Consider the following 18911-nt stretch of genomic DNA (forward strand, 5'->3'; position numbering starts at 1 on the left):
GGGAGACAAACCATAAGTGACTCTTAATCTCACGAAACAAACTGTGGGTTGCTGGAGGGAGGGGGGTTGGGAGAAGGGGGGTAGGGTTATGGACATTGGGGAGGGTATGTGCTTTTGGGTAAATTGGAGGGGGAAGTGAACCATGAGAGACTATGGACTCTGAAAAACAATCTGAGGGGTTTGAAGTGGCGTGGGTGTGGGAGGTTGGGGTACCAGGTGGTGGGTATTATAGAAGGCACAGCTTGCATGGAGCACTGGGTGTGGTGAAAAAATAATGAATACTGTTTTTCTGAAAATAAATAAATTGGGGGAAAAGAAAAGAAAAAAAAAAGGAATCTACTCAGTTCTAAGTTTTGTATGTCAGAAGATAGAGGGTAAAGTTAAAATTTAAAAAGCATCATGAATAACTGAACTAATCCTCAATGAGTTAAGAAAAATAAACAAATAAATCCCTAATTTCATTTTCAAGTAATGAGCATAAAGGACCATTTACAAATGGTCATTCAAACCAGAACTCCAAACTGAAATCTGCTTCTGGACCAGACTGTGAATTTGTCCAAGCCCACTTTTAGCACATTCTCTTTGCCAGCTCTTCAAACCCCATTTCCTGGGCCCACTTTTCATAAGCTAATCTCTGGTTATCCAGAACTTTCCATGTGGTATTCACTTCATTCTTGTTCTCTTTGGCATGGTGCCATGATCCAATGTTTCCAGACTTTATCACAGCAAAATCCATCAGGCCTATGTTTCATTCTCTCAAGATCTTTTCACAAGAAATTAGCTAGGTGTCCTGGGAAATTCATTAATGCTGACACATTAAAAAAATGACAATTTTATTATGTATTATGGTTAGTGGGTAAGGCATTTGCATTTTAAAATGCATTGTGGGAGTCACAATACCTAAAAATCAATGGTTTTCAAATATTTTTTAAAATTATTATTACCTGGTAAAAAAATCCTGTTTTCAAATAAAGTTTATATAAAACAGATACAAGTGAAAATGATCTGGCTGCAGCAGGGAAATAAGACCACCCTTCTCTTATACTGGCTGTCTGAGTGACTCTGGATCATCTCTGAGGAATTTCTACAGTTCCCAACAGCCTATAAACCATTCCATTAATGCAGTGGGGTAACCAATGCTGAGAATGTTAAGCATGTGGCACTTTAAGAACAGTACTTTTCAATGGGGGGGGGGGTGAGGTTGCCCCCTTCAGGGATGTTTGCCAGTATCTGAAAATATTTTCGATTGTCATAATGTGGGGAAGGAAGAAGGGAGTGCTCCTGGCCTCTGGTGGGTAACACACAGGATGTTGCTAAATATCCCACCTACCATGTGGGACAGCCACCCACAGCAGAGAGTGTTTTGGTCTAAAAGGTCAAATAGTGCTGAGGTTAAGAAAGCCTGCTTTAAAGAGAGGAGGGCACCGGGAGCTGCTGGGGGAGGGTGAATTGGTCTTCCCAGGGAGGCAGGAAGACTCCTTAACTGCAAAGCAGCCAGGACTTGCCTGGTGCTGGGAAAGGGAGAGAAGGAAGAAGCTTTGTAGGATTTAAAATTATGTTATATTTGCACATTAACTAGCAGCTAGATCCAAACAAATACACTTAGCACTTAACAAAATTATTAAACAGAAAGTTACCATGTGAATTGGAACCCCCAGTGAGTGACCTCATGAATTCCAAAAGTGAAGGTCTCCTTGCCTGTGCTGGGAGAGGCACCCCAGCTGAGGCACTGGAGATCACTCACGTCCAGCCCAGTTTCTAGGGGGCAGAGTGGAGGCCCTTGTCCAAACCTGGCTGCCTCAGGGTTTAAGCCCCCGGTCACCCTTCTTCAAGTGTTAGCAATATCTGCTGTACCCACTTGTCAGCCTGTAGGGTCATGGAGAGGCTCTTCCTTTGGGAGGTAAATCTCACCTTACTTTCAATGTACTATGGAGAAGGTAGGTTCTTCCCCATGTTCCAGATTCTCATACCAAGAAAATGCTCTCTATTCGAAACGTCTCGTGCTGGGGTCCATTCTGACCTCAGACTCAGTCACTACCCAGCTCTGTTATTCAAAAGGAGATGGTCTTGAAATTTAAAAAGATAACTGAAATATTTCATTGCAATTATTAACTCGATTAAGGGCTTTTGCTCAGTTCTAAATTCCTAAATAGGCTTCATTTAAAGGCCCCAGAGACTCCAAGTGACAGTTTTAACACGGGTCATCAATTCGAAAACACTGGGGAGTCTAAGAGAAAACATACAATAAGTCCCCCACCCCACCCCCGCAGTCATTATGTAGAAAAGAGAGAGAGAAAATCCCCTCCTCACCCCGCGGGCCCCTTTTGTGTTGTTCCTGCCAACGCAGCAGCCCTCCTGCTATATAGACGCGCGCCAGGGCGGCCCATCACTGACCTCCATCACCAGCCATGGGGAAGGTGAGCCCAGCGCAGCCGCAGGCCAGGAGGGGCCCCACACGCTGGGGCCTGGGGCCAGGCCTCTGAGCCTTTCCCTCCCTTGCCTTGCAGATCACTTTCTACGAGGACCGGGGCTTCCAGGGCCGCCACTATGAGTGCAGCAGTGACCACCCGAACCTGCAGCCCTACTTCAGCCGCTGCAACTCGGTGCGCGTGGACAGCGGCTGCTGGATGCTCTATGAACAGCCCAACTACGCGGGCTGCCAGTACTTCCTGCGGCGCGGGGACTACCCCGACTACCAGCAGTGGATGGGCCTCAGCGACTCGGTCCGCTCCTGCCGTCTCATCCCGCACGTGAGTCCAGCCCCCCAGGCCCTGCTCGGTCCTCCCGTCCCATGAGCGCTCCAGACCCGGCTTTCAGACTACGGGGCGGCAGCCTTCTGTTGCTGCTCTATGTTCTCCTTTCCTTTCTGAATATCTCCAAGGTTTTCTTCCACTGTAAATGTGGTGCAGTGCTTTTAATTTAAAGGTTTATTTTGCTTTGCTAAAATTAAACTCACCTCTACTGGGAAAATTCACGGTGTCCCTGGCTCTGGTGACAAATAAGCCACATGTTGAAACTGGTTCATCAGGTGTCCTGGGGCTAGTTCCTCGAGCTACTTCTCTCTCTTCATCTGTAAAATGGGGCCAATAAAAGTAGCGAAGTCATAGGGTCAGAATAAGGCTGAAAACAGAGTACCTAGCACATGGCAAGCCACCACTTCCCCTAAATATTAACTATTATTATTATATATATTATTATATATGTTATATATATATATTATTATTATGAACATCAAGTCCCGCTTTTCATTCAGTCAAAACAAATAACCAACGAGCTGATTCCGGCAGCTCCTGCAAAACCCATTGTTCCCCAAATCAAGCCCCTGTGGCCTGAAATCCCACAGTTGGAAATTCTCTAATCTATGACACAGTCCTGTGGAAATGTGCCGCTTTTGCAAAGTGTGAAACCCACTCAGACTGACTCAAACCCATGCCTTGATGGACCCAGAGGAGCAGGAAGAACCTGAAAGTCCCAGTTTCTCCTTTCCCATCTGGACTTTTCTAATTACAGACTGAACGCCCCAGTCATTAGTGTCTCATAAAAAAAGAAAAGTCTAGAATGGTTGCTCCACATGCACCAGGCTTCTGTGAAGGCCAGATTAACTGATGTACGTGTGGGTCCTTTCCCAACCGCGGGAGATTCCTTCTTAGCCATTTTTCATCCTGCGGACGATCGCTCGTGAAAACTTCTCCTAAAGAGCGTTCCGTGGTGGGAGCAGGAAGACACTGAGAGGATCGGCGCCTTCTGGGAAGGGACATAAAAGTAGAGCAAGTGCTCAAGGAAAATAGGCAGGATTTGCTCCAGACAAAAAAGTCTAACTTTCCATTTTTTCTAAGGTTTTATGCTCCCTTGGTCCTGGGCCGGTCTCCTTCATGATCTTTGGCTCTCATGTTGGTTCATTACATAAGCAGACTTGCAGAAGCATGTATAAGAACTGAGAAATAAATCTCATCTTTGTGATGCCTCTTGCCTTTCAGGATCTCAGAGTAGCAGGGCTTAAAGCAGATGAAAGGGAATAGGGGTCACCTGGGCTAGACTTTCTTTTTGAATTGCTGCCAGTCTGCGACTTCACCTGAAGGAAAAGCAACTTGGCTTCCTTTCCCACTAGCTTCTTCTAATACTCTGAGATCAAAATTATAACTTTCTTTTCCAAGGGATCCTTTTAAAATTTGTATTTAAATATTTAATTATTTTTATGCCATCCAAGGATCACTTCAGTCCACTATAAGCCCATAAAGGTCAGAGAAATATAGATATACATAGTTACTTAAGAGTGATACTAACTAGTGCCAGCATGTATGATTTATATAGGCTGGGGCCCTAGAAACTCTAGGGCATACATGCATAATTTGATCTAGGTGAATGATGCCTTCTTCAGTTTTGCAGTGTACAACTTATTTAACTGTACACAGCTGCCCTGGTGTTGCCTATCTTTAAAACTCGTCATCTTTGATATAGAAAAGATAAAGAGATGTCCATTCCCCCTGTGGGGTGTGTGACTGGTTGCAAAGGACTAGGTTTTCTGACTTCTCCTCATCTGCTGATTACTAAACCCACAGACCAGCTCCCACAGGATCAGGATCTACGAGCGAGAGGACTACAGGGGCCAGATGGTAGAGATCACTGAGGACTGCTCCTCGCTTCACGACCGCTTCCACTTCAGTGAGATCCACTCCTTCCACGTGCTGGAGGGCTGCTGGATCCTCTACGAGCTGCCCAACTACCGGGGACGGCAGTACCTGCTGAGACCGGGGGACTATAGGCGCTACTACGACTGGGGGGCCACGAGTGCCCGAGTGGGCTCATTGAGGAGAGCCATGGATTACTATTGAAGTACTTGTACTCTACCCTGTTCTCCATCTGGAAACTAATAAAATATTTCCTGTGTGTTTGATGCAATTATGTGGTCCTGTTTGCCTTGTAGGCTCAGGAGAATGCAAGCTGGGAATAACATGGATTTGCTTACACATATCAGTGGAAAGGGTGGTATGGGGTAGCAGTTGAGAGCACAGCCTCTGGAGTCAAATGCCTTGTCCAAATCCTTACTAGCTATAGGTGATGGGGCAAGTTCTTAGCATTTCTGTGCCCCAGTTTCCCAACTTGTAAAACTCAGGGTAATAATATTCTTCGTCTCATAACGTTCTGATGTGGATTACATGAGTTTTTATTTTAGAGTCACTGACATAGTTTAGCTTTGCATATAGTAGTTTCTAGGAAGGTGTTCTATAAGCTTGCTGGCAGAACCCCTCATCACCTTCTTAGTACTCTTCCTTAGTAGACCTCTCTTTTGGAGGTTGTATTAAGTGGGACAGCTGAGTGATCGAGTTAGATAAGTTTGCTAAGATAACTGTGTCTGATATGGCTTAGGTCTTAAACATATGTGACTGGCTGAATAGATTTATTATTTATGTATCCAGAGCATAAATATAAGAAAGAAGTGTCACGTAAGCAAATAACCCAAATGACTCTTCCAAACATTTTTCTACTTAGGGGAGGTACAGAGCACTCAGGTAGTGTGTGCACTGACGAGAATGAGCACGGAGTGACAGAAGTAAAGACAGGTGGCTGCATGATCAGGAAAGTAAAATGCAATCACGGCAGATGAAGTTCCTCAAATGAAACCTATTTCGGTATTTTATTACATCACAAGATTTTAAGTGTGAATACTAGACTTCTCCATTTCAGAGGTTTATCATGTACGTGAGAAAAAACAAATTTCTTCCTAGCTTAGGGGTTTGTCTCATGGTAAAAATGGCAACATCTTGTTGAAATATGGTCTTGGGGAGCTGAAGGGCCATTATTATGAAAGAACCACTGCAAGCTATTTTCTATTAAAAAAAAAAAGAAGAAGAAGAAGAAGAAGAAGAAAGAAAAGAAAAGAAAGGGAATATGTTCAGTTAGGAAATATATTGTTTCCCAAACCTCAAACATTAGACAGATTATTTATGCCTAACATTTTATTTCGCTAACTCCCATGCATGCTCCAAGGCATGTGGAGAAGCTCTATGGACGTTTAAATCCGTACTGACCAAGACATCAGTCACTGGCACATGACAACCCTGAACAATTGAAACGAGCTTTGTCCAAAACAAAGCTGTCACCAGATGTCAAAGACTTAGTGTGAAAAGTAAAATATGAGGAGCACCTGGGTCGCTCAGTGGGTTAAAGCCTCTGCCTTCGGCTCAGGTCATGATCCCAGGGTCCTGGGATTGAGCCCTGCGTCGGGCTCTCGGCTGAGCAGGGAGGCTGCTTCCTCCTCTCTCTCTCTGCCTGCCTCTTGTGATATCTCTCTCTCTCTCTGTCAAATAAATAAATAAAACCTTTAAAAAAAAGTAGAATATGAAAGATCTCATCATTTTTCATGTACATTTAAGACTGAAATGATAATCGTTGGGTCTATTGTTAAGATAATTTTATCTTTTTAAATATATTTTTAAATATTTATATAATATATATTTTTATATAGTTACATTTTATATATTTTTTACAATTTTATCTTTTTAATGTGGCTACTCAAAAATTTAAGATGACCTTTGTGCTTCTCATTCCATGTCTATGGGGCAGACACCCAAGCTGGGAAGATGGGCGGTAATTCGTTGTCAGATACAGCTCAGTCTGACACCGAGTGATAGGAAACGAAAATGAAGAGATGGCAGAGAACGCGTGAAAGCTTTACAGAGTCATCAAACGTCCCGTCTCTCATGGGGAGATAATGAAGTTATCACGGTCACCTTTCACGGACTGAAGCAGTGGGGGGCTATAGGTCCCGGTCTCATCCCATCACGCGGTTCCTCCACTAACTACACTGAGTTGAAGTCCTGACGATAAACATGACTCATCCTCCATCCTACAGGCACAAATTCCTCCCCTCCTCCCTCTCCCTCTGCGGTGACGGCCCTTCAGCTGCAGCGGTCTCATTCTGGAAGCTGACACCTTTGCCTTCCCTACTAGATTCTAAACCTCGAGAGCTAGGAAAAATGTCTCGAACGTCTGTATCTTCCGAAGGATCGAGCAGAGTATGCCTGGTTCAAAATAGGCCCAGTGATGTTGAGCAAATATATTCATAAAAGGAGAAAGTGTATGTGAACCAATAGTTTCTGCGGATTGGATCAGAGAGTGATACATTGAACATTTATTTTCTGGCGATAGTGCCTCGATCTAAGGGAGGGAGGAGGGGGTACATCTAACTGTCCTGGGTGGCCGGGAAGGTAACAAGAATGTGAGGAACTGCTAGAACATCGTAAACAGAGGCTGGAGGCATTTAAGGTTAACTAGAAAGTACATGTCCCACCTAAAGGCATTATGACTCAACCAGTTAAAAACACATGGAAAATGTGATCCAGCTGAACCTAAGGGGTGCTCCTTGGCCTCCTCTGCACAGATACAATCTACCCTAAAAAGAATGCTTCAGGCAAAAAGAGACAGGTTTCCACAAAGGATGACCTTTGGGGACCTTTAAGTCCCACCACTGTCCGATGGCTATGGGATGTCTGTTTACTATGGCTGATTTCTCATGTGTTCAATTCATTAACCACAGAAACCAAATAGAACCATATTCTCCAAGTTAAAAGAAAGATTTCCATTAACTAAGAGCTATTGGCAGACAGACCAGAAGCTGGGCTACTAGCTCAGTGCAATTTCTTTCTTTCTTTTTAATCATTTAGATAATTTATTTTTTAAATTTATTTTAATTTTATTTTATTTTCAGTCTTCCAAAATTCATTGTTTATGCACCACACCCAGTGCTCCACGCAATACATGCCCTCCATAATACCCACCACCAGGCTCACCCATCCCCACAACCAGGCTCATCCAATCCCCCAGCCCCCCTCCTCCAAAACCCTCAGTTTGTTTCTCAGAGTCCACAGTCTCTCATGGTTTGTCTCCCCCTCTGAATTCCCCCAATTCACCTCTCATCTTCATTTCCCAATGTCCTCCGTGTTATTCCTTATGCTCTACAAGTAAGTGAAACCATATGATAATTGACTTTCTCTGCTTGACTTATTTCACTCAGTGCAATTTCTTACGTGGCCTTGTCCAGCCTGAAGTTTGCATCCTGACAAGATGGTAATAGAAGACATGTCAAGTATCTTTTCCCTGTGGGCCTTCCATTTTAGCTCCGTCCTCTCCTTCTTCTGGTCCCGCAGCTCCTCTGATGCAAGAAAACAGACTTGTCACTTCCAGTTGAACCTATTAGTCACAGGAAGTGAATTCGTGCTGGAGTTTCCAAAACTCTGCCCCATTATGCTACATTCTCGACTCCCCTGCTTTCTCAGCCTTGGCCGTTCTTCTCCCTGGACAGCATCAAAAAAGAGCCTACCACTTTCAGCACCACTGAGGTGTAGTTTTACAGTCTCATATGTCATCTCCCTTCTGGTATTGCAGAAAATAGAGTTTACATTTTTTATTCACTTTTTTACTTTTGTAAGATACATATGAGGGGAAGAAAATTATCTTCTCCTCATATGTCTCTACAAAAGTATGGTGTGAAATGTATTCACACCATACTTTTGTCTTGCAATGAACATAAAATGAAGGGATGTCCTGAGAGTCAAGGCAGGGAATTCATCACCTGAACAAAGTGGTCTTGAAAAGCCCTTGATGAATAGACCCAGTGTTAGAGACTTGGGGAATTTCTTCACAGAGATAATGGTTGAACCTGTACAATTATCTAGCATATCCAAGGAGAGTGTGGGAGAAATGAGGGATCCCAGATTAGAGAAACTCCTGGTAAGTTGAGGAGAAACAAATTATTTAAAAAATGAATTAAAAGGAACTAGTTTGAATTCAAGATTGCCAGTAATATTTTGTTCAACTATTTGAAGTATTGTTAAACCAAGGATTATATCGCAAACTTCTATGCTTTAAAACAACTTTAGTCAGTTCTTGGAGATCTTTGTTTTGTTTTGTTTTTGCTTTAATTTAAAATTCATCTTCATTCAATCATAGCTGCACTGGATTATTTGTAAGAGAGAAACTCTTATAAATGAGGTAATATGAGGACCAACATTAAAGTACCATTTAGGGGTATCTGGGTGGCTCAGTCATTAAGCATTGGACTCTTGATTTTGGTTCATGGAGCCTACTTAAGATTCTCTCTCTCTCTCTCTCCCTCTTCCTTTGCCCCTCTCCCCACAAATACTCTTTCTCCCTCCCCTCAAAAAAAAAAGTATTATTTAAGCCAATAACTATACATACATACATTAAAAACTATGGAGTCATTTAAAAATATCGTGTAAACTGGGTCACCTGAGTGGCTCAGTCAGTTGAGTGACCGACTCTTAATTTCAGCTCAGGTATAGATCTTGGGCTTGTGAGAGACAAAGGCCCTCACTGGGCTCTGTGTTCAGTGCAGTCTTCTTGAGATTCTCTCCCTCAGCCCCTCCTCCTACTTATGCCCGTGCATGGCACATGCTTTCTCTCTCTCTTTCTCTCTAAAATAAATAAATAAATCTTTTTTTTTAATTGTGTAAAATGGATCCCATAGCCAAAGATAAATCTTTAAAATAGATTCAATACATTAAAATTATGTGTGTGTGCACACAAATGTATACAGAAATTGATCCAAAATTATGCAGGTATATATGTGTACTCAGAAGAAATATGACCAAAACATACTCATATGATATTAAAGTGGTTGTCTCTATATAGATGAGATTGTGTCTTTCTTATTTTCCTTTTCTGTATTTTCTGATTCTTCTCTTAAATTATGTATTGTTTTTACAAAAAAAAGAAATCAAATAAACTGAAGAAGAGAAACAATAAAACCCCAAAAGAAAAAAAAAATTTAATATCTACCTTGATTGTTGACATTGTTATAGATTTTATGAAAAGCATGAAAAATCACTGGTTAAAAATATTCATCTTTGACTTTACCCTGGCCAGATCAATACCTTAACCATTTTTTTTTTACCTTAACCATTTTTTAATAGGATCATGTGTTCATACTTAGAAGAATAACCAGATTTTATAGGAGTTGTAGTGAAGAGAAAAACAGTGAACCACTAAAGAGATAAAAATCGGAAAGTGAGAGAGCTGAGTTGGATGTCCTGGAAGTCACTCTCTTCGGATGCTGGAATGTCAAGAGGAATGAGAGTTTAATCCAGGCTGTACAATCCATTTTTAGGAAGATTACGTAGGGTACTGTGCACAGGTTTCAGATTACAAATGTTTAACAAGAGAGCCCCAAGTCTCGTTAATACAACTATTGCAGAAAATCAAATAAGATGGAGTCCTATTTGATAGTTGTTGAAATGTAATCCAGTTGGAGACAAAGAATAATTCAACAAGCGGGACCCAGATGCTTCCTGCCTTATCAGTGATTCTGACACATCCATAAGCTCTTGCTGGATATGAAGAATAAGTTTGCTCCAAATACCATATTTGGATGATACCAAAGTCCCACATTTCAGTTATGAAGGAATTCAGAGAGATTTTCCCTTCAAGATGCACGCACAGATATTTTGCAGAAATATTCTAAAACGTTTGTCAAACAGCTGACTGAGAGTAGCTATTTATGGAATTTGGATAATAAAACCTAGAGGATTTGGGAAATTCACGAAGTATTCATTAACATAACCAGCCGAGAACCTGAATATTGCATGCTGTTCTTTTCAAACGAATTTAATAGATCAAAGCCAAAGAAAAAAGCATATCAAAAAGAGACACTTTTTAAAAATGTTCAAATCTTGTTCTAGTTTTCAAAACTCAAATCAAGTACTTTTTTTGACAAGATGAGGACAATGGTAAATTTCCTTTTGTTCTGACATGCAATTATTTTTACCCTGCTGCATTTGTAGCCATAAAGAAAGATGCTGTCAGGCTGATTGACTGAAGGAATTCTCCACAGTGGAGGAAACTAGAATTTTGATAAAAGACTGAATAATGAAGTGATAAACTGTTTACAGCCATCAAGAGGTAAAGAGCTACTTTAGTAAGAGTTACATGTATGATTAGTTTCATGAACAACCTTTACTCTAGGCAGTAGAGGAGTTCAGTGCAATACTTACTAATTAAATGGAAAGAGAAAAACTGAAGTCTTTGATTCACAATAAATATATATTGATAACAGCTCGACCTTACAAGTAGTGTGCATTTCACAAAAGGGGACTGTGATGCATAGTTGGTTATGTTCACTTACACGTTTATGCCAGTTGTTAGCCAAATTAAACGGAGTATCAAATTAGAGAGGGAAAAAAAGAGAATGCAGAAAGAAGACATGTGTCTTCAGGATTCAGAGTTTGTTTACTATTTTGTAGTATACATATCTACTTTGTGAAAATGAAGGCAGTGGAACATTTTGGAAACTACTTTCCCAGAAACCCTCGGGATCCAGACACACCACCCTGAACACACACATTTGTAAGGGACAGGATATGCCACATTTCTCAATTTACTTGGAAAGGTATGCCTTTCTTCTGATCTTCTCTTTAATTGTGCCTATGTGCCTTGTATTTCACATGAGGACAGGAGTACAAGTGGCTGGCTTTGGCTTCTTGCTCCTCCTGGCACAGAGTATGCTTTCCGCATACTCTAAGATGTGTAAACGTTTTGATTTTTTTTGTCTGTTAAATAAGGAAAGTAAAATATTGTATGTATTTGCCTTGCACAGTGCTAAGTGCAGACTGGGTGTTTAATAATGGTGCTTTCTTTTCCTTTCTTCACCAAAATTGATGGCTCTGTTATCTGGTAATTTATGACAGATTACTTTGCTCTGTTGAAGACATTAGGAAAATCATGGATTTCAGTCAAATGGGGATATGAAAAAATAAAAACAAAAACACTACCTAGCATATATCTGGCATGTAATAAGTAATAGTTTGATTTTCTTTCTTTTCTTAATTTAAGGGGACAGTATTTGAGACTAATATTTGACTTTGGTGAATTTACAAAGTATACCAATCTAATCTTTCCAGCATTGGATTGGTTTTATCCAATAAATAGCCATCACTAAATAACAAAATAATAGAACAAGAACTTAGGACAGAAAGTCTTTGTTCTCTAAATGTCTCTATTACATATTGAAGCAATTACACTCAATGCTTTCCTGGGTGAACTCTTTAAGTAAATTAGGTCATTCTATAAAGTATTCATAGGACAGTCAGGGTTTATCATCCATTCATAGTTTCCCTTATTCGAATCCTGTTCTTCCTTTGTCAGAAAGGAAGCTGATCTTCTGAATTGAAATCTGCTCTGATTTGAGATTCCCTATGACCCTGCAATTGCACTACTGGGCATTTACCCCAAAGATATAGATGTAGTGAAAAGAAGGGCTATCTGTACCCCCAGTGTTCCTAGCAACAATAGCCACAGTCACCAAACTGTGGAAAGAACCAAGATGCCCTTCAATGGACGAATGGATAAGGAATATGTGGTGCATATACACTATAGAGTATTATGCCTCCATCAGAAAGGATGAATACCAAAAAAAAAAAAAAAAAGAAAGGATGAATACCCAACTTTTGTAGCAACATGGGCGGGACTGAAAGAGATCATGCTGAGTGAAGTAAGTCAAGCAGAGAGAGTCAGTTATCATATGGTTTCACTTATTTGTGGAGCAAAAGGAATAACACAGAGGACATCGGGAGCTGGGGAGGAGAAGGGAATTGGGGGAACTGGAGGGGGAAACGAACCATGAGAGACTGTGGACTCTGAGAGGCAAATTGAGGGTTTTGGAGGGGCAGGAGGTGGGAGGCTGGGTAAGCCTGTTGGTGGGTAATACGGAGGGCACATGTTGCATGGAGCACTGGGTGTGGTGCATAAACAATGAATTTTGGAACATTGAAAAGAAATTTAAAAAATAAATTAAAAAAAAAAGAAATCTGCCTGATTTGAGAAATAAACTATAAACTTCTGGGCTATTTTGTCTTCTTGAACTTAGGGTCTATAATGGTGGTTTCCCCATCTCTGTGGATGCCTGAAAGTGGATAGTACCAAACCCTATATACTATGTTTCTTCCTATACATACACATCTATGATAAAGTTTAATTTATAAATTAGGTACAGAAGAAATTAAAACAATAAGTAACAATACAATAAAATGATTATAACAATACACTGTAATAAAAGTTACAAGAATGTGCTCTTTCTCTCTTTCAAAATCTTACTGTACTGTATTCACCCTTCTTCTTATGATGATGTAAGGTGATAAAACGCCTACATGGTGATATGAAGCAATGACATAGGTATGTGATGAAACATTAGGCTACTGTTAATCTTCTAACATCCTCTCCGATCATCTGCTTCCAAACCTCGTTGACCTCAGGTAACTGAGACCTTGTTGACCTCAGGTAACTGAGACCATGGGTAAGGGGAGACTGCTGTATGTCCTCAGTGCATTGCGGTATAGAACAAATGCTCATGGGAGGTGGAAGTTTCTCTTTTAAGAACCAGAAAATAAACAGGGTAAAAGGATGCTCATCTAGAATGGGCATCTGTGCTAACTGAATGCAGAGAAGTGAGGATTTATTGAGGTTTTTGGTATTCGAAAAGAAAGCAATGTCCTCAGGATTCTCAAATTTTGTCCCTAAGTTCCTTCTCCGGAATCATCAGAATCAAAGAAAAGAAGTGACAAGGTGAGGGTTGTGGAGACCGGTGGGTGGCTGAGGGTCCTTCCCTTCTTTCTTCTGATTCCTTTATTTATCCTTTATTTATTACAGTGTTCCAAAAGGGAAAAGATGGTCACGTGTGAGAACAAGGTCTTGATATCTTAGGGTCAGTATGATATTGATGATAATGATTATAGTAAAGAAATAATGGGGCACCTGGTGGCTCAGTCGTTGGATGTCTGCCTTCGGCTTAGGTCATGATCCCAGGGTCCTGAAATTGAGCTGCACATCAGGCTTCCCAGGAAGCCTGCTTCTCCCTCTCCCACTCCCCCTGCTTGTGTTCCCTCTCTTGATGTGTGTCTCTCCGTCAACTAAATAAATAAAATCTAAAAAGAAAAAAAAGAAAGAATTCAAATGCAAATATTGTTAGTATCTTTAAGGATAACATCAATTATGCACATAATGCACATGTAATTCATATGTGCATCACTTATGTCCATTTTCATCTCTCCTTTCCCTCATGGATGATGCATCCCAGTGTCGTTTCTGTGAGATCCATGTTCAAAATTGAAATCAGAAAGTGAATATTTTGAGTATTTCTTTGAATAATTCTTAAAACTGAAATCTAATTATTTCTAGAATGGTACTTCTGAGTTACCATGTTTTACCCAGGGAAGTTTTTATTCACATTATCAGTCAAATGTTAAAAGATAAAAACGGCATTGTCAGAAGGATAATTTGTCTTCACGTTCTGTCAATCACTTTCTCTTCCCTGAGTTTCCTGGCAGTGTGGTATGGATGTGTACTGATCACTGTTGGCTGAATATCTACCATCTATTCTTCCTCTGTCTTACAAAATTCAAACTGTGTTCAAGTGTTCAGCCTTCTCAATGTGCTGTGTCATTCTAAGGGAATGCCATCCCATCCCCAGCTCCAGAGTGGTTACCAATTCTAAACCAATTGTGTTAATCCTGTTAGCCTATCCAATCAAGGACCTCAGCTTTAAGCCTGACAGATCAAGGCATTCTCCTGATCTCCTGACTTACACCAGATGAGAGTTGTCATATGACCTAAACTGGCTCAACCATACTACAGAAAAGCCTATTGTTTCATCACTGAATTAAAAGCTTTCTTTTTGTCCTGCTGGGTTATTCAAGTTGCTATTACAGCCATCTTAAAACATCATGGGTAGGGGCGCCTGGGTGGCTCAGTGGGTTGAAGCCTCTGCCTTCAGCTCGGGTCATGTTCCCAGGGTCCTGGGATCGAGCCCCGCATCGGGCTCTCTGCTCGGCGGGGAGCCTGCTTCCTTTCCTCTCTCTCTGTCTGCCTCTCTGCCTGCTTGTGATCTCTGTCTGTTAAATAAATAATTAAAAATAAATAAATAAATAAATAAATAAATAAATAAAAACATCATGGGTAGGTTGGCAATAAGGGAAAAGTCCAGAAACTACCTCATTTTAATAAAGTCATTTATAAATAAATTAGTCATTTAATAAAGTAAATTCATGGATGAAGGCACAGCCAAGGAAATTGCAGGAAAGCCAGAATCCCATTTTAACCATGCTTGGAGATTATCCTCACTCTGAACTTCTTATTATGTGAAATACTAAATATCTTTATATATAGTTCAAGCTAACTTGAGATGAAGTTTCTATTGCAAGTAGCTCAAAGAATTGCAACTGAGGCGGGGGGAAACTAAAGTTATCTGCATCTCCTAAGAAGGCCCTCCTGAATTTAGTCCAGTTACATTTTTCCAAACTCCACACTAGGTGACTAAGATTTGGGCACATGACCAGAGGTCTGTCCCATCAGGGCTGAAGAGCTTCAGATCTGCAAATTGAAAATTTGGGGGAAATGGACTTTTTTTTGATTCTTCAGTTGATCTGAATGAGAATGGACATAGCTCTAGTATCTATGCTAAACCAGTGAGTATCCGTAATCTTTATGCCATTTTTTTTTCTTTTTAAAAAAATTTTTTTACATATGAACAGTATTAATAACTTTATTTTTATGTATTTTTATTTTTTACTATGTTCAGTTAGCCACTGTATAGTACATCATTAGTTTTTGATGTAGTATTCAATGATTCATTAGTTACGTATAACACCCAGTACTCATCACCACACATGCCCTCCTTACACCACTTTAGATTGAATATTCTGTTCCTTGTAACTGAAAGCATCTTACATGGGAGTTAAGCGTCTAAAAAAATACTAGTTTGGCTCTATTTCTAGTTGAGTTTTCGATTTTTGTCCCTGTGATCTACATTCTATGACTGTAATTATTTTTCAAAAAGATTTACCAGTTTGAAAAGGCCAGAAATCCATTCATTAAAGAAATAATAATAAATATTCAACCGGGAAATTAAACCAACGTGAAGACAACATATCCTCTCCTTTCAAAGTTTGTAGTCAGTGAGTACCTGTCCTTGAGTTCCTTCCTTTCTACAATTCATGCATAAAGAATAGCAGATTGGTTAGCTGCCCACTTTGTTTTCCAAAAGGCCAGGAGACAAGCTGCAGAAAATAAGAGATCATTTTGATAGAAACTGCTATGATGTGTTTTCACTTGTCTCTGTCCAGCCACAAACAGTCCATTTTCTACATCAGGAAAATAACAAAAGTTGATGCCTACAAAACTTTTATTTGGATTGTAACAGAACTCGTACTTTAAGGAAATAGTTAAACACTAATATTAGTGTGGGAGTTTTCAGTGTAGTCCTACTGAGAGTTTACCTACATTTCTATGGCTCAGAAATATTTTTGGAATCATTCTTTTTCTGAAACTCTGCTATAGTATTTGACATGTTCTTTTGACAATTGTCCATGAGAGCAAATTCCCTATTAAGTGTGGAACCAGTTTATTATCAGCACCAACGATTTAGCAGGATGAATTAAGTGAGCGATTAAACTGGAAATGCAGCTTTTGATCAAATCAATGAAGTGAGGTTATGAGAAACCCCATGCATGCAAGCAAATGCAGAATATTTTTGCCTCCAATTAGAGTGGGACCATGGAAAATAACCTGCTACCAGCTTCAGAAAAAAATAGAAAACTGTTCAACAGGTCAACAAAACTTTTCCTAGAAGAACACTAGTCTACCGTGAGAACACATTCCTTTAGTTATAATGTCTTTTTCCTCCTTCAGAATATTCACTGAGAATGCAAATATTTCTGAGTGGGAGAAATGGAGGATAACCTGTTAAACAGATACTTGGTCACAAATATCTTGGAGAGAAACGTGGGAACTGGGAGAGATAGTGTTAAATCCATGATTGTTGAAAGGGGTAGGAGGGATGTTGATCTGAAAAAAAAACAATCTATATCTGTATCTGAAGTCTTGCCGGGCCTCACTTGTGAGAGAGGGAAGGACTGCATACTGTGTGATACTTCCATATAACAAAGGCCCTGGCAGGTACTGGGGAAGAGAGGCTGCCCCAGGTCACTCTGAATGATAGAATTTATTGCATCTCACTTTCAGTAATTCAGAAGCTTTTTCTACTCTTTACCTTCTCACATTCTGAAAGACTTTATGGCTTCTTTTTTGTTGGCGACTGACTGTAGGACCTTGAAGATTTAACACACCACAGGTAGCTTTAGACTTCATTCTCAGGGATACTGCTTACTTTCCATGGCATAAAGGGAACAAAAGTGGCTTTTTCTTTAATCGATTAGGAACCTTAAGTACATTTTTTATTTCGCCCCATATTTTTATTTCAAAGATTTGTCATGTCTGTTTCTGAAAGGAACGGAGATGTCTTAGAGATTAAAATATACAGGGAAAGAAGTATTTACATCTAAAACAAACCAGATCCTATTTCAAGCACACAAAATGCACTTCAGTTGAGTAGATCTAAAGCACATTGGGGCAGTGAAGTAATTATCTCCAAGTGCTCTGGCATCTACTGCAAACAGGGGAACTGTAATGGGCTGCATAGCTTTTATTTTCTGACATTATAAAGTAGGTTCATTCGTCTCTAGATGTAAGTTTTTGCTTAGACTGAAACCCCAGCTTAAATTTACCCCGGGGACCCTTGTTTATAGATGGAAGGACTCTGTGCTGGAAAATGTATCATTGGAAGACGGTGGTTTCCTGGGAGCATGAGGATGCTTTCCTTCATCAAATAAAACCAACTGTGCCAAGAGTTACTGGATTTGTCAACTTGGAAAAGCACAGAGTAGCTAGTACAACTCAATAACAGCAAGACGAATAACTGAGTAAAAAGTGGGCAAAAAGATCTGAATAGATATTTCTCAAAAAGAAAAAAAAAATCAAAAGATATTCTGTGCCATTAGCCAGCATGGAAATGCAAACCAAAACCTCCAAGTGCTAACACTTCCTACTCTCTAGAGTGGCTCTAATAAAAAAGGCAGCAAATGGTAGAGAGGACATGGAGAAATTGGAACCCTCATACACTGCTGATAGGGGTATAAACGGAAAATAGTCTGGCTGTTCCTCATATAGTTAAATGCTACATATTTACTGAAAAGAAACGAAAGCATATGTTCATATGGAAACATGAAAACATGCAGATGTTTATAGCAGTGTTATTCATAATAGTCTAAGATGAAAACAACCCCAACGTCCACTAGCTGATCAATGGATAGACAGAATGTGATATATTCACATGCTGGAATATTATTCAATAATAAAAGTGAATGCATGCTCTAACATGGACAAGCCTTGAAAGAATTATGTCAAGCAAAAAAGCCCATCACATGGGATTGCATATTATATGACTCCATTAATAGAAAATTTCCTGAATAGACACATCTATAAAGACAAAAAGTAAATTGGTGTTTGCCTGGTGATAGGGTGAATGAGTGGGTGCTATGTGAATTATATCTTAATAAAGTAGTTAAACAAAGGCACAGAGCAAGGCCTCATGGTGTCTGACTCACAATGTCACAGACAAAACGATCTTAGAATTTTTAAACCAAATTTTTTTCTCTTCTTCTACTTACTTTCCTAAGTTTCCTGCTCTACCATCAAATTTTTATATTTGATACCTTATCAGGGAAGTTGATAAAAAGATAATTTTTCTGAACTAAAGGATGTGCAGAGTGTCAAAGTGGTTTCCACAAAGTCCTATGCAATCAGTAACAGATGTGCAAACAGAGGCCTGCTTTTCTGATTTCAACCTAGGACTTGGTCTCTTAGCAACCCAGCCCTTCAAATTGCTGGTTTCAAATACTCAAGCCCAGAAAATGAAATTGTATGAAACAGCAAAGAAATACAGTCATTGGGATATGGCTTCTACTTTACTCATGATTTTAGTTTATTTAACAATTAAAGTGAAATTATCCACTTATTTTATTAAAATAAAAATGTATGGATTTTGACCCCAGACCTTTAGAAAACAC

General features: G+C 39.9%; 1 protein-coding gene across 1 annotated transcript; it reads left to right on the forward strand.

Annotated features, from left to right (window-relative positions):
* The first annotated feature begins 2408 nt into the window (after positions 1–2408).
* On the forward strand, positions 2409–4832 carry LOC122901727 (gamma-crystallin F-like). The gene is made up of 3 exons (XM_044240836.1): positions 2409–2417; positions 2508–2750; positions 4560–4832. The coding sequence occupies exons 1-3, from the start codon at positions 2409–2411 to the stop codon at positions 4830–4832; spliced, it is 525 nt and encodes a 174-aa protein (XP_044096771.1).
* The last annotated feature ends 14079 nt before the right edge of the window (positions 4833–18911 follow it).

This window comes from Neovison vison, chromosome 3 (assembly GCF_020171115.1).
Source record: "Neovison vison isolate M4711 chromosome 3, ASM_NN_V1, whole genome shotgun sequence".
In the NCBI taxonomy this organism is placed as follows: domain Eukaryota; kingdom Metazoa; phylum Chordata; class Mammalia; order Carnivora; family Mustelidae; genus Neogale; species Neogale vison.

Bases quoted from the DNA above. Each gene is read 5' to 3' on its own strand.
- LOC122901727 (XM_044240836.1), top strand. The intron at 2,751-4,559 runs GTGAGTCCAGCC...CTAAACCCACAG, and splicing joins CCTGCCGTCTCATCCCGCAC to ACCAGCTCCCACAGGATCAG.